The 16,344-nt window shown below is 38.8% G+C and overlaps 1 protein-coding gene across 1 annotated transcript in view; it reads right to left on the bottom strand.

Moving 5' to 3' along the window:
- Positions 1-14,984, bottom strand: part of ZDHHC17 (zDHHC palmitoyltransferase 17) — a 106,903-nt gene extending 91,919 nt beyond the window's left edge. The window contains exon 1 of the mRNA XM_027107080.1: positions 14,188-14,984. Coding sequence (XP_026962881.1) covers positions 14,188-14,280 — 93 coding nt within the window. The 5' untranslated portion in view covers positions 14,281-14,984. The remainder of the gene's footprint in view (positions 1-14,187) is intronic.
- Between the last annotated feature and the right edge of the window lie 1,360 nt (positions 14,985-16,344).

Below are 16,344 nucleotides of genomic sequence, written 5' to 3'. Positions count from 1 at the left end.
GCTAGTGGGAAGTAGCCACATAGCACAGGGAGATCAGCTAGGTGGTTTGTGACCACCTAGAGGCGTGGGATAGGGAGGGTGGGAGGGAGGGAGATGCAAGAGGGAAGAGATATGGGAACATATGTATAACTGATTCACTTTGTTATAAAGCAGAAACTAACACACCATTGTAAAGCAATTATACTCCAAAAAAGATTTAAAAAAAAAAGAAAATTAAAGACTGATATCAATGATGAACATAGACCCAAAATTCCTCAACAAAATACAAGCAAACAGAATCCAACAACACATTGAAAAGATTATACACCATGATCAAGTGGGATTTGTCCCAGGAATGGATGGATTCTCCAGTATACACAAATCAATTAATGTGATACACCACATTAACAAATTGAAGAATAAAAACCATATGATCATCTCAATAGATGCAGAAAAAGCTTCTGACAAATTCAACACCCATTTATGATAAAAACTCTCCAGAAAGTGGGCATAGAGGGAACCTACCTCAACATAATAAAGGCCATACATGACAAACCCACAGCAAACATCATTCTCAATGGTGAAAAAACTGAAAGCATTTCCTCTAAGATCAGGAACAAGACAAGGATGTCCACTCTCGTCACTCTTATTCAACATAGTTTGGAAGTCCTAGCCATGGCAATCAGAGAAGAAAAAAATAAAAGGAATACAAATTGGAAAAGAAGAAGTAAATCTGTCACTGTTTGCAGATGAAATGATACTATACACACAATATCCTAAAGATGCCACCAGAAAACTACTAGAGCTAATCAATGAATCTGGTAAAGTTACAGGATACAAAATTAATGCACAGAAATCTCTTACATTCCTATACACTAACAACGAAAGATCAGAAAGAGAAATTAGGGAAACAATCCCCTTTACCACTGCAACAAAAAGAGTAAAATACCTAGAATAAGCCTACGTAAGGAGGCAAAAGACCTGTACTCCGAAAACTATAAAACCCTGATGAAAGAAGTCAAAGATGACACAAAGAGATGGAAAGATATACCATGTTCTTGGAATGGAAGAATCAATACTGTGAAAATGACTATACTATCCTAAGCAATCTACAGAGTCAATGCAATCCCTATCAAATTGACAATTGCATTCTTCACAGAAGGAGAACAAAAAATTTTACAATTTGTATGGAAACACAAAGGACCCTGAATAGCCAAAGCAATCTTGAGAAAGAAAAATGGAGCTGGAGGAATCAGGCTCCCTGACTTCAAACTATACTACAAAGCTACAATAATCAAGACAGTATGGTACTGGCACAACAGCAGCAATATAGATCAATGGTACAGGACAGAAAGCCCAGAGGTAAACCCATGTACATATGCTCACCTAATTTATGACAAAGGAGGCAAGAACATAAAATGGAGAAAAGACAGCCTCTTCAATAAGTGGTGCTGGGAACACTAGACAGCTACATGTAAAAGAATGAAATTAGAACACTCCCTAACACCATACACAAAAATAAACTCAAAATGGATTAAAGACCTAAATGTAAGAATGGATACTATAAAACTCTTAGAGGAAAACATGGGAAAAACACTCTTTGACATAGACCACAGCAAGATCTTTTTTGACCCACCTCCTACAGTAATGAAAATAAAAACAAAAATAAACAAATGAAACCCAATGAAACTTAAAAGCTTTTGCACAGCAAAGGAAACCATAAACAAGATGAAAAGACAACCCTCAGAATGGGAGAAAATATTTGCAAACGAAGCAACAGACAAAGGATTAATCTCCAAAATATACAAACAGCTCATGGAGCTCAATGTCAGAAAAAACAACCCAATCAAAAAATGGGCAGGGCTTCCCTGCTGGCACAGTGGTTAAGAATCTGCCTGCCAATGCAGGGGACACAGGTTCAAGCTCTGGTCTGGGAAGATCCCACATGCTGCAGAGCAACTAAGCCCATGCACCACAACTACTGAGCCTGCACTGTAGAGCCTGCAAGCCACAACTACTGAGCCTGTGTGCCACAACTAGTGAAGCCTGTGCTCCTAGAGCCCGAGCTCCACAAGAGAAGCCACCGCAATGAGAAGCCCGCACACTGCAACAAAGAGTAGCCCCCACTCACCATAACTAGAGAAAGCCCGTGCACAGCAACAAAGACGCAATGCAGCCAAAAATAAATTAATAAAATAAATAAATTTATTTTAAAACAAAATGGGTGGAAGACCTAAACAGACATCTCTCCAAGGAGGACAGACAAATGGCCAAGGGGCATATAAATGGATGCTCAACATCACTAATTATTAGAGAAATGGAAATGAAAACTACCATGAGGTATCACCTCACACCAGTCAGAAGGGCCATCATCAAAAGATCTACAAACAATAAATGCTGGTGAGGATGTGAAGAAAAGAGAACCCTCTTGTACTGTTGATGGGAATGTAAATTGATACAGCCACTATGGAGAACAGTATGGAGGTTCCTTAAAAAACTAAAAAGAGAACTACCATATGACCCAGCAATCCCACTACTGGGCATATACCCTGAGAAAACCATAACTCAAAAGGACATATGTACCCCAATGTTCATTGCAGCACTATTTACAATAGCCAGGACATGAAAACAACCTAAATATCCAATGACAGATGAATGGATAAAGAAGATGTGGTACATATATACAATGGAATATTACTCAGCCATAAAAAGAAATGAAATTGGGTCATTTGTAGAGATGTGGATGGACCTAGAGTTTATCATACAGAGTGAAGTAAGCCAGAAAGAGAAAAATAAGTATCATATATTAACACATATATGTGGAGTCTAGAAAAATGGTACAGATGAACCTATTTGCAGGGCAGGAATAGAGACACAGAGGTAGAGAACGGACATGTGGACACGGGGAGGAAAGGGAGTGTGGGACGAATTGGGAGATTAGGACTGCATATATACACTACCATGTGTAAAATAGATAGCTAGTGGGAACATGCTATAAAGCACAGGAAGCTCACCTCGGTGCTCTCTGACGACCTAGATGGGTGGGGTGGGGGGTGGGAGGGAGGTCCAAGAGGGAGGGGATATAGGTATACATACAGCTGATTCACTTTATTGTACAGCAAAAACGAACACAACATTGTAAAGCAGTTATACTCCAATAAAAATATTATTTTAAATAAACACTAAAAATAAATAAAATTTATATGCGAAAGCAACTAAAACAGGCAAAATAATTAAAAAAAAAAAAGAATTGTAGGAAGGAGTCTACTCAATTTCAAGACCTATTATATAGCTCCAACAATCAAGATTGTGTCGTACTGGCTGAGAGATAGACACACAGATCAATGAAACAGAAGATAGAACCCAGAAATAAAAACATACAAATATGCTCACCTGATTTTGACAACATGTAAAAGCAATTCAATGGAGGAACGATAAGCTTTTCAACAAATAGTGCTGGAGTAGTTGGACATTTAAAGGGGGAGAAAAAATGAAGTTCAATCTAATTCTCACAATTTATACAAAAAGTAATTCAAAATTGATCCTGAACTTAAACTTAAATGTTACATGTAAAACCATAAACTGTTTAAAAAAGAAAAAGGCAAAAAAACTCTTGGATCTATAGCTAGGCAAAGAGATCTTAAACTTGACATAAAAAGCACAATCCATAAAAGAAAAAATTTATAAACTGAAATTCATCAAAATTTAAATTTATGCTCTGAGAAAGACCCTGTTATGAGGATGAACAGACAAGCTACAGACTGGGAGAAAATATTTGCAAACCACAACAAAAGAGTAGTGTCTAGGGTATTAAAAACAAAAATGAAAACAGAAACTTCTCAAAACTCAACAGTAAAATTAACAATCCATTTTTTTAAAGTTGGCAAAAGATACTGTTATGGGCTGAATTGTGTCCCCCCAAATCCATCTGTTGAAGCCCTAACTTCTAGTACCTCAGAATGTGAACGTATTTGGAGCTAGGCCCTTTACAGAGGGAATCAAGTTAAAATGAAGTCATCAGGGTGGGCCCTAATCCAGTGTGACTGGTGTCCTTAGAGGAAGAGAAAATTTGGACACACAGACACTAGAGATGCATATACACAATGGAAAAACCATGTTGAGGACACAGCAAGAGGGCTGCCATCTGTTAAGCAGAGTGAGACCTCAGAAGAAACCAAACCTGCCATCACGTTGTTCTTGGATTCCTAGCCTCCAGAACTGTGAGAAAATAAATTTCCATTATTTAAGCCACTCCATATGTGGTCTTTTGTTATGGCAGCCCTGGCAAACTAATACAGACACAAAGAGACATTTAACCCAGGAGGATATATAGATGGCAAATAAACACATGAAAACAAAGTCAGCATCATTAGCCATTAGGGAAATGTAAATTAATAACACAATGACTTATCATCACATACCTATTAAAATGGGCTAAGGAGATGCAGAGAGATCAGATTACTCATATACAGCTGTTTGTAAAGTAAAATGTACAGCCACTCCAGAAAACAGCTTGATAGTTTCTTAAAAATATTAACACACAACTATCATATGACCCACTAACTGCACTCCTGGGCATTTATCCTACAGAAACGAAAACTTATGTTTACACAAAGACCTTTACACAAATATTTAAAGCAGCTTTATTTATAATAACCAAGAATCGGAAACAACACAGATGTCCATCAATGGGTAAATAGTTAAATAAACTGTGGTACATCCAACGTACTACCTAGTAATAATAAGGAATGAACTACTGATACATGCTAACACCTGGATGAATCTCCAAAGTATTATGCTGAATGAAAAAAAGCCAGTCCCACAGGGATACACTCAACATGATTCCAGTTAAATAACATTCTTAAAATTACAAAATTATAGAAATGGGAGAATAGATTGGTATGGGTATACAAAGACAATATGAAAGATCTCTGTGGTGATAGAAATATTCTGTAACTTCACTGATTCAATATCAATCTCCTGGATGTGGTATTATAATTTTGCAAGGTGTTACCATTGGGAAAATATGGGTAAAGGGTACACAGGATCTCTCTGCATTTTTTCTTACAACTACATGAGAATCTACAATTATCTCCATATAAAAGATTTTAATTCAAAGAAAGTCATCAACTTAAACATTTAAAATATGTGCAACTTATAAACACAATATGTCTCAATAAAAATAGTTATGTAGTAAAAAATACTTTTAAAAGACATAAATTTTTTAAAAACTGTCCAGACCAGTGTTATCCCATAACTTTCTGCAATTACTGATATATTCTATATTTCTGTGCTGTCTAAAACAGTAGTCACTAGCCACACATGGCTAATAAACACTTAAAATGTGACTAATATGACTGAAAACTCAATTTTTTATTTTATTCATTTTAATCAATTTAAATTTAAATAGCCACATGTCATTGGTGGCTACCATATTGGACAAGGCAGGTCTAGACATTACAAAGAACGGGAAAGATCATCATACGCTAAGATAAAACTATGGCCAAAGTGTATTCAGAAAAAATGTAAATTGTATAACATTGTATGATACCATTTATGTGACAAAAACAAGGAAATAAATGTATATAAGCGTGTATATGAAATATACATTTATATATGCTTTTACCTTCTACTACATAGCCTTCTGTACTATTTAAATTTTTTTTGACAATAATTCCGTGCTGCTTTCTTTTAAAAGCCAAAAGCCCATGGTGGAATTTAAATTTCTGATACCTTGAAAATTCATATACTATCCAACAATACAAAATAAATCACGTTAGGATATTTCAGAAAGTTTAAGTTTTTATTTGGTCTGCTAGATTCTAGTTTGTCAATTTTTTTCCCCAAGTGTGGCCTTTTTTTGGACTTAGTAACATACAATTACCCACAGGAAAAAGGAGACAAATAAGGAAAAAACAAGTATAAATAATGGGAACTTATGAAATCAAGTTAATTAACTTCTTACATAAACAGCTGTAAGATCTGGATATTTATATCAAGTGTTCTATCAGAAAGCAAAATTTCCTTAGAAAATAATGTCTACAATTTATTCATGATCATAGTTACAGAATTATGAATGAAGATTAATGAGTATTTATAATCACAGTGAAGGGAGATAAAATCTCCAAGGTAGAAACAGATTTAACAATCTGTTAAAATTCTCTCTCATAACCTTGAACAGCAGAAAGAAAGGAAAGATTATAAAACAGATGATGGCTAACTCTATGTGTCAAGTGCCGTTCTAAACTTTATGTAGAGGCAGGATTCCTCAGAATCAAAGATGCTGTTGATTGTAAGATGCACATAGTACTGTAGTATTTACTACTGAAAAAAATCTGTGCATAAGTGGATCCACACAGTTCAAACATGTGTTGTTCAAGGATCAACTGTACATGACATTATGGTAAAGGGAAAACTATGGAGACAGCAAAAAGATCAGTGGTTGCCAGAGTTAGCAGAGAGGGAGGGATGAGTAGGCGGAACACAAAGGATTTTTAGGGTAGTGAAACTATTCTGTATGATACTGTAATAGTGGATACATGTCATTATATCTTTGTCAAAACCCATATTAAAACCCAAAAGTGAACCCTAAGGTAAAGTACAGACTTTGGGTGATAATGATGTGTCAACACAGGTTCATCAACTGTAACAAATGTGCCACCTCCGGGGCAAGTTGTTGACACAGGGTATATGGGAATTCTCTGTACTTTCTGCTCAATGTTGCTGTGAACCTCAAACTACTCTAAAAAATAGTCTATTAAAAATATTTTTTCCAATAAATGAGGACTTTTGCCATCACAGCTAACTATTCAATCAACTCTGTATCATCACTATCACAATACAAAATGGGCAACTGGATTCAAGCAGTTTGAACCTGGATTCTAATTCAATTCTGCCACTTACCAAGCAAGTTACTTACCCTCTCTATGCCTCAATCCTCTCATTTGTAAAAAAGGTATTAAGAAAGGTGTGAGAATTAAATGAATGAATATATAAGCAAAACTGTTTAGGACAGTGGCTAGTTCAGTTATAATTCGGTAACTGTTAGCAATTACCATTGTGATTATCCATCAGATTGAGAAGATAACGTGAAAAGCACACAATACAATGCCTCATACCTTAAATGTAAAATTAGCTACTTTCCTCCTCCTTGTGTTAAAAAAAAAAAAAGTAATAAAACTTTTCCCACACATCAAGTGCGTATCAGAGAGGGGAGGATGAAGTATGGTATTATCAGAATCACCTCTGAAAGTTTTTCAAAACATACATACCACAAACCCAAATACTAAATTAGAAACTGTGAGAGGTGTATATGGAAACACGTGTATTCTAACGAAGTTCTCCATAAGGTTCTAATACACACACACACACACACACACACATTCTTACTTTACCCAACCCATCTACCATGCAAATCTAGTTCTGATGAAGTTATTGCACACCAGTGGTTAATGGGATTTAATGCACTGAAATATCATATATTTTAAAATAAATTTCTTGGAGTTCCTATGTATTATCTAGATCAGGGCTGGCAAATAGAGTCCACAGTTCAAATCTGGCCCAGCACCTGACTTTACATATAAAGTTTTATTGAAACACAGCACACCCATTCATTTCCATATTGTCTACAGCTGCTTTCATACAACCACCACAGAGCTGAGTAGTTGCTACAGAGACTACATGGCCCACAAACTGGAACATTCTTACTATCTGGCCTTTACAGAGGAAGTTTCCCAATCTTGGTCTAGATTATTCATGCAGCATGCTATTCAGTAGCTCAACTAGAACATTTACTGTTAACAATGAGTGCAGTGTAATTACAGCATCTCAAAGTACGTAAAAAACTAGAAGACTGGAACAAAGCAAACAAACAGTTCTTCACACTAAGAGTACAGAGGACAGAAACAGTTTCCTTGCTAGCATTCCTGCTTTAAGGAAACTGTTCCTCCTCCAACTCCAAGCAAGATGGCTTGGCAAAGTTCAGACCCTCTCCTGTGGTCATAGGAGTGGACACACTGCCTCTTTCCAATGTGGAATAAGGAAAGACAAGCAGTCCCTCTCTAATGGTCAGCTGAGATTTGAGATATCAACGCTGGCATCCACGTCACCACTACACAGAGGAAAGAAGCTACTCTGCATTAGGAGAAAATGAAGCTGAAGGGCAGAGATGAGGAGAGAGAGAAGATTGTCTTGGTGACATTCTCAGCTCAGGTTCCAATTATCCTTGAGTCCAACTGCACTCCTGCCATCCTGAGTTTGGGTTATGTGGACCAGTAAATTCCCTTTTTTGCCCAAGTAGATTTTTAAAAGGTTGGTGACATCTGCAATCCAAGGATTCTAACTAACACGACAAGCAACTTCCTCAGCTCACAAAAGGGTTTGTTCATTCATTCATTCGTTCATTTATTTTAATGATAATGGGAATAGTTTTGGTCACCAGTTTTCTTCATCCTTCATTAAATCCTTCATAAATTAACAGAAGTTCATAATACACATACACACACACACACACACACATACATTTTAAAAAACTGAATGAGGGTACAGTAACATCTCAATCAGTAATTAACAGTATTTTTCACTTGATTTTTCCTAGTATAAAACAACTGATAAAAAACACAGGTTATCTGACATATATACAAAGAAACCCCTTCAGGTACATTTAGCCCTATCATTTCCATCTCCTCAACAATAATTATCAGTAATCAGAAAGATAAGCCTAGGACACTATAATATTCTGAGTTATCAAAGAAAGATTCTATCATATTTAGTATGTATTAACCCTAGAAAGTAGAGTAATTCATTTGGAAAATTTTCAACACCATTTGAGACAAAAATCAAAAATATTCTGTTAGCCGTCTACAATTCAGGAAATTAAGTTCTTCATAATATTTCATTTAAAGAAGGCTCAAGTTTCACTCTACTTTTAAATTAGCTGCCTGTAGCTCTATTTTAAGGAGAATTTAACAGAAGATATCATCCTACAAATGGATAATTATTGCACTGGGTGAGAATTTTACTTGCATATTTTATAAATATAATACTGCCTTGAATCAACTTTGTAAATTCCAAAGCTTAAACTATTTGATATTTTATTCTTGAATTACCTATCTGTAATAGAATCTAATCATAAAATAATATTAGAAATAGATGATGCTTTGAAAGAGAATTTCACATAACCCTGATATTGAAATAACATCTTTCTGGATTATGTGGCTGTTAGGAGTTCTGTTAAAATCACACTACATCAAGACACTTTAAATGACTAACCAACCCTAACTACCCTAACACACCCTTAGGATACTCTCTAGAGGAAAGGAGGTCCACAATGCATTTTAAATTTTTAACAAAATACACACACACGTTCATCTATCCTGAGGGATCTGAAGGCCTCCAATTCACCTTTTGTTATTTTACAATGCCTTATTCTGTATTCCTCATTACTCTATGGCCTATCAAAGCATCAAGGCCATACTGAGATGCTCAACAAACACTCCAAATATCAAAGCACACATCTTTAAGAACATTAAATAGTGCAAAAAAGGCTTATAATAAAGAGTACTCTGCCTGTCCTCTCCTCAAACCCCAATTTTCGTTATCTTAGCTACCTAGACAGTTGCCTCAATATCTAATATATGTATACTACGATTGCTTGAGGTATTAATAACTAATCATAACATTAATAGCTAACATGTATTGTGTTACTAAGTGCCAGACACAGAACTTTATATATATTCTCTCATTTCATCTTCACGACAGCTTCATGAGGTAGGAGCTATTATATTCCCGTTTTAGTCTGGAAAATTGGAACACAGCTCAATAACTTGCCCAGAGTCACAAAGCTAGTAAGTACAAAACTAGGATCTGAACTCAAGCAGCCAAACACCAGCATTCTCACTTTTAACCTGCATCCTCTTATATTTACCCACTCCACAGTCCCCTCTTAATAAATACTTTTGGGATAGGTCTCACAAATTAAATAAAAATAGGGATCAAAACAAAGATGTCAAAACAGTAAAGTGGCATTTCTCACAATCAAATATAATTTTTTGGTTCTACACGTCAGTAATTTTCAACTTTGGCTTTGCCACAGTCCATGAGGTCACCGATTAGTTGCATTTTCATTTTTATATATTGACTCAGTAGTTACTATGCTTAGGGTATAGTATTTTTAAATCTAAATTACAAGTATATGGACTATAGCATTTTTGCTGAATAAAAAAGGCATCAGATCCTAAAGACTGACAGAAAGACATGTTCTGAAGGGAAAGAGTGTGCCAGCAATCTATCAGAAAAAGAAAAGTAATTTTCAAAGTAACTTTCCATCTGCTTTATGAAAACAAATGAGTTAATTTATATATCTGTACACATGTGTATCTCTATATAATCGGGCAAAAAAATTTAGTAAAGGAAAAAGGCAAAATCACTTTCACTGAAGAAAAGTTTCAAAAAATAGATTCTGTAAAATCTGTAAAGACAGGAGATGTAGTAGTTCTTCAGTTTAATATTCTAAACAAAGAAAAAATGAGACATGAACATGGACAAATTTCATGTGAAGCAAAAAAGTTACCATTAAAAAAAAAATGAGACATTAGAGAAAAGGCAGTAGTTTGAAATTGAGAAAAAAAGGAAGCAAGCAAGAGATGAAAGCCCCAGGTAATCTAGGCAATCCAGTTCAAAGCTCTGAGTCAGACCTTGCTGAGACAGAGAGCCCTTATAATAATACTCTGGCTGAAGGGAGTATTGTGGCCTCATTCTATGAAAGAGCAGAGAAGGCTTACTGAGGACATACTAGTGAGTGAAACGGAAGGCTGGTGACAGCAAGCCAGCTGGACCTGTAGACCAACATATGGTCTTTATCTCTGCTGAAGTTTTACTTCTAACCATTCTAGATAACAGAAATCCAAACCTACTTACAGGCTACACTTCTCATTTCAGCACTTATTTGTATTCTGATATCTTTCCAACTGGATCATTAACTTCTGGAGAGCAGAAGCTATTCTATTTATTCTATTTTCATCCATATAACCTAGTACAGTGCTATGCATCTAGCAGATAGATGCTCAAGCCTATCAATCTTGAAAAATCACAACATACAACAGAGCATTAGAGTTTAAAGAAATCTGAAGAGAGCGTCCAGTCTAGCCTCTTTATCTTAAAAGCAAAGAAACTAAGTGTAGTTTAAATGTCCGCTAGCCTAAAATGGAAGAGCTGGGATTAGCACCCTAATCCCCTGATACTCAGTTTATCTTTTTCCAAATAGCCTCTAATTTCTTCCATTAAAATAAAACAATCTTATTTCATCAGAAAACAAAGTCAACAGCATCAGTACTCACTATATGTCAGAGCCCTTTACATTTGCTTGGCAGTCTACATGCCTAGGTCTGTGATGACTGCTTTACAAACATTATTCTAGTTAATACTCACAACGACCCTAAGAGGTAGGTACTATTATCCTAATTTCACAAAAGCGTAAAATGTAATTTGACCATGATGATAGTAAGTGGCAGAATCTAGATTCTCCATTTGTCACCAGAGTCTTGGCTCTTGACCAGTATCCTATACTGTTTCTCACTGTATTTACCACAAATATACTGAAGTCTCAAGATAAACAAATGTTTAAGTGACTGACTAAATGAATGGATTATTTAATTAATTAAAAAGTAAGGTTCTCTCATAGCAAATATCTCTAAAAAGAAGGGTTTGTTGTTAATCTAATTACATAATTCCCTAAGAAAGGTTTTAACAGTGAGCAGTCTGCATACTAACAGGAGATTTAAGGATAGCTAATTTCTTTATCCCACAAATAATTCATCTATTCAACAAATAGTGAGAAACTATTTTTGTGACACAATGTTAAATTTGAACATAAAAAGTAAAATAAACTTGTTCCTACAAGATCCTATTCCACTAAATTAAAACCCACACAAGTTCCTACACCAGTCATCAAAATCAAAATAAATATATAACACCGCCCTCCTTTTGGTGGAGAAAGGAGTAACATTAACTGAGCACCTACAATGTGCCAGTTCTTAAACCTCAACAAAGAGTCTCACCTAATCCCTTAAAGCCAAGTGAACTAGGCAGCATCTCCATTTTCTGATGAACAAATTGAGGCTTTAAGAGATTAAGAACCTGTCTCAGGTTACTTGGCTAATTACTACAAATCCAGAATTGGAACCCAAGTTTGACCAAAAGTCTATGTTCTCTCCAAAAACGAGTAAAAGGTACTATTATTTGCTCACCAACGCAAAAAAGGTTTGCTAGGTTTCTTTCCAAGGGAGTAGGAAGACACCACTTACTTTAATAACAAAAATGAATATATTACCTCACTTAATCCTTAGCTTATTAGCTATTATTATTTCATCCCATTATTATAAATCATGAAGCCAAAACTCAGGGAAGTAGCTTGCCCAAGAATGCACAGCAAGAAAGCAGCAGAACTATACCAGGTCTGTACCAGGTGTGAATGCAAAACTAACCACAGCAAAAATTCAGAAAGACCTTAGGCCTGGTAGTTATGAGCTTAAGACTCAAAACACCTAAACTAAGTGGACCTTGTGTTTGTCAAGCAAAAAGGAATGGTAGATATCATCTACTTCAACTTCCACTTTCAATGATGAGGAAGTTGATTTTCTAGTAATAGTCTATGAAATGGCAACCTGAAGACTGGTCTCTAAATTCCAAGCCTACAGGCCATTACATTATACCAAGCAATTTCTGGATTTGTTGCCTGTTGAAATTATTCCTAAAGTACCAAACAATGAACTATTTCACAAAGCAAAGGTTCACGAAGAGAGAAGATTTATGTTATAGAATCAATATTTAAGTATTTAAAATACTTTCACAGGAGTAGATGAATAGAAATATTCCTTAGCAACATTTTCAATGCATCATCTGAAAACTTTGTCTATTTCTTGATATATTTTTAGGGCCTAAAGTGTGAACTAAAAGAGAGATGTCTCCGATGCCAATTCTGAGAATTTTTTTTTACCACTTTGGTCAAAAAAAAAAAAGTTTAGTTTTACTGTAGAACTCTGTTTGTCAGAAATCCAAAGTAGCCTTTTCATTGAGAGTGGCCCAGGTATATTCCTAAGGAACTGTGCCACTGTTTTTGATAAGTCAAAGTGATGAATGAGAAGGTGATGAGTATTAACATATAACATGGGTAAGTGCTTGTATTTATATTATACTAAGTAATATAAGCATGCTATAATCCCAACTCCAGAAATAAACAGAATCATTCTAATGCAAGATAACCAGGTAGAGACTTCCATGTTTGTTCACCCTACAACACAAAGATTGTCTTCAACCCTTAAGCTCATAAAAACTACAGGAGTTCTTCAGCAAGCTTTGCTGCTGCCCTCCGCACATCACTGTGGATCATTAAAAACCGGAATGCACCAAGAATTGCTTCCAGGCCTGAACTAACACTAGCTCAGCTATAAACTAACAGAATGCTACTGATCTTGGAGAGGGGCACTGTTTACTTACAGGTGAAGATACTCATGTGATGGGAAACGTGTTGCACTGTCCTCCTCTGGCTCCCGCCACCCCCCCCGAAAAAACACGGTACTTTGACAAGCTAATGTGAGCGTGGGTCTATTCCCAAAAGTTTTGACCTCTCTTTTTAATCGCTTAAGGACAAACGCTCAAAGAAGGACATCCGACACAAGGGGCCCCGAGGTGCTGCCTACTGCATCACGGGAAGGACATCACTTTGGCCAAAAAACTGTGTTCGTCCCCTACACTCCCCCACAGTGAGCCAAATGGGAGAAATAGATAACCGTCATTCACTCTGGCGAAGGAAATGAGAAGAAATCAAAACCAGACGCGCTTCCTTCTCGCCCCGAGAGGCTTGGAGCAGGACTAGAGCTTATCATGCGGTTCCAAACAAGCACCAGGCCCCCGCCGCCACTGCACCCGCGAGTAGCGCGGCGACAGAGTAGAACCGTCAACATCTCCACCTCTGTCCTCCAGGCACAGCCAGGGACGGCGTCCCAGAGCCCGCCCCGGCCGGGCCCGCCCCGCTATCTCCTCCCCCGTTATCCGCTCACAGCCGCGCTCGGGCCTGGATTTGCCTCCCCGCCCTCCCCAACTTCCGCGCGTTCCACTACCCCGAACACGCAGGCCACCGCCCCCTGCAAGTCCGGGGGAGAAAGGTTGGAGGATCGAAGGGCTAGGAATGGGCTCGGCGCCGTTTCTCACCTCTGGATGGAGAAGGGGCACGCAGCCCGCTTCGGTCTCGTACTCATCCGGGCCGTCCGCCATCTTGGTGTTAAATCCCTCCTCCCGCTGCATGCCGGGAGAAAGCGTTTCACCCTCGCAGGGTTCGGGCAAGGCGGAGGGCGAGCGCGAGGGCGAGCTCGAGCCCCGCCGGAGGCAACGCGGCCGCCTCCTCCTCCTCCTTCCCTTCCCCCCGTGACGCCCCCTCTGCTCCCTCCCCCCTCGGGGAGCACGGGTCCCTGCGCGCGTGCGCGCGTGCCGGCCCGGCCCGGCCCGAGCGGGAGCGCGCTCTGCTGCACTGCGCCGGGGCAGGCGGGCGGAAGGCTCTGGGCGTGGGCGCTGCCACTCGCAAGCGGGCCCGCGCCCCAGGCAGCTGTGCGCCTCTGGCTACCCCGGGGAGGCGGCTGCTGGGCAACCGGGTAGTTAACGTGAGAAACCAAGCGGCGGCACGGGAACGAAAGCAGGGCTCTGGAGAGGCGCAGCCGAGATTCGGGATCCCCGGCAGTCGGGGCGGCCAAGCCCGCAAACCCCACTGTCCCGATACGAGACCCCCGGGACCGCTTCTCAGAGACCCGGAGTGGAACCATCACTTCGCTCCAGGTACTAGGTTTTGGGCTCTCAGGCTTGAATCCAGATGTGCATCGCTCCAGAAGACGAAACACGCACCCCTTTCTCCGCATTCAAAAAGGTCATCCCGCAATTTATGCCTCCGGGGGGCGCCCGGGAAAACACGGATAAAGCTTGGGATTTCCTCCTGGAGAAGCCTGTTAAAAATGATCGCAACCTGCCCTCATTGGTCTTGAATTAAGAGTAACCACGTTAAGAATGTACGCCCTCAAAGCCCGCACGCCCCATCTGCTACATTTTAATGTAATCCAGGAATTCAGAACTGAAATCATTTAAGCTGAATTCGCTGAAATGAGAACCAGATAAAATGACTAAAGCCATTATTAAACGGGTATTAGGGCTGCATGGGGGGTGGAGGGGATTGCTTTCTAGAAATGTGCTGATGGGACTGTTATAGAAAGCATTTATCTTTGTTTTTAGCTATTAAAAATCGAAAATCCAAACTGCTCAGAGGACGATGTAGCAAAAATCGTGGAACATCTAGTAGAGATCCTGATACTAACCTGTCTCGTGTTAAAGCCAAACTGGAAGAAGCCTGCAATCCGATAACATCAGATTTATTTGTAAATCAAGAGGAAGGGCACTCCAGAGGAAGCTTGGATACCACTGGAAAAGGGAGGAGAAAGAGTCTTTTGTAAAGTTTAGGTTCCCGCCAAAGGACTCTGTAGGTCTAGGGAGAGCGGGGATCAGTTCTGGATTGGATGCTGTTTCTGAGGCGGGATTAGGAAAAGAGGATTAACCAGGGATTGGATGCTGTCGTGAGGAGAGGGCCCGTTCAGTAATTGGGTAGTCTAGTAATAAACGAAAATAGTAAAGTGGGTCTGGGCATCACTGGCAAGAGAACAGTATCACTCAAAGAGGGGTGGGTATGGCATTTGACAGATGCTGCATCGCAGGGGGGGAAAAATAGCTTCCCTGTTAACTTTGTGGCTGGCTATGTCTGTGTTCCAGCACTTTTGCTTTTTCTCAGACTGAAATGAGAAAAAGCATTTTTCTCAGACTGAAATGAGAAAAAGCAACATTTTCATTCTTTTGGTCCTGGCCCAAACCAAGAATTTTGGTTTTAACTCTTCCACCCAGTATGCAGAACTAGTCAGAATTAGGGTTCTGCCTTTGGAGCTCCAAACTGCTTTCAGACACCTTTTAACATGGACAGAAATAATTTTCACTTCAACAATTCAGTCTTCATCTTGCCCCTCCTTACCCTATGTCACTGGTGTAGATAAAAGCAAATTAGAGAATTAAGGGGAATATGTGGAATTTGACATGTGTTTAATTTAGGGATGTGGTGCTGTTACCGACCCGTGTCCTTGGACCCTTTAATCAATAGAAATTGATAAGAGGCCAGATGAGAAATTCAGGTAAGGCTTTACTGGGACTTGTGCTGCATGCAGCACGAGGGAATGAAACCAAGTAACAGGCGCCCTTGCTTGCTCCAAGGAGGGCAGGCTGGTTCCTTCAATGGGATGACTGGTAGGGACCTATTGGTGGGTTGGGCTGGAGGTGGGTGCT

Source organism: Aethalodelphis obliquidens, unplaced genomic scaffold (assembly GCF_003676395.1).
Source record: "Aethalodelphis obliquidens isolate GAN/ISIS:26980383/991018 unplaced genomic scaffold, ASM367639v1 scaffold8, whole genome shotgun sequence".
NCBI classification, from domain to species: Eukaryota; Metazoa; Chordata; class Mammalia; order Artiodactyla; family Delphinidae; genus Aethalodelphis; species Aethalodelphis obliquidens.
This window is presented reverse-complemented; position numbering and strand designations above follow the sequence as displayed.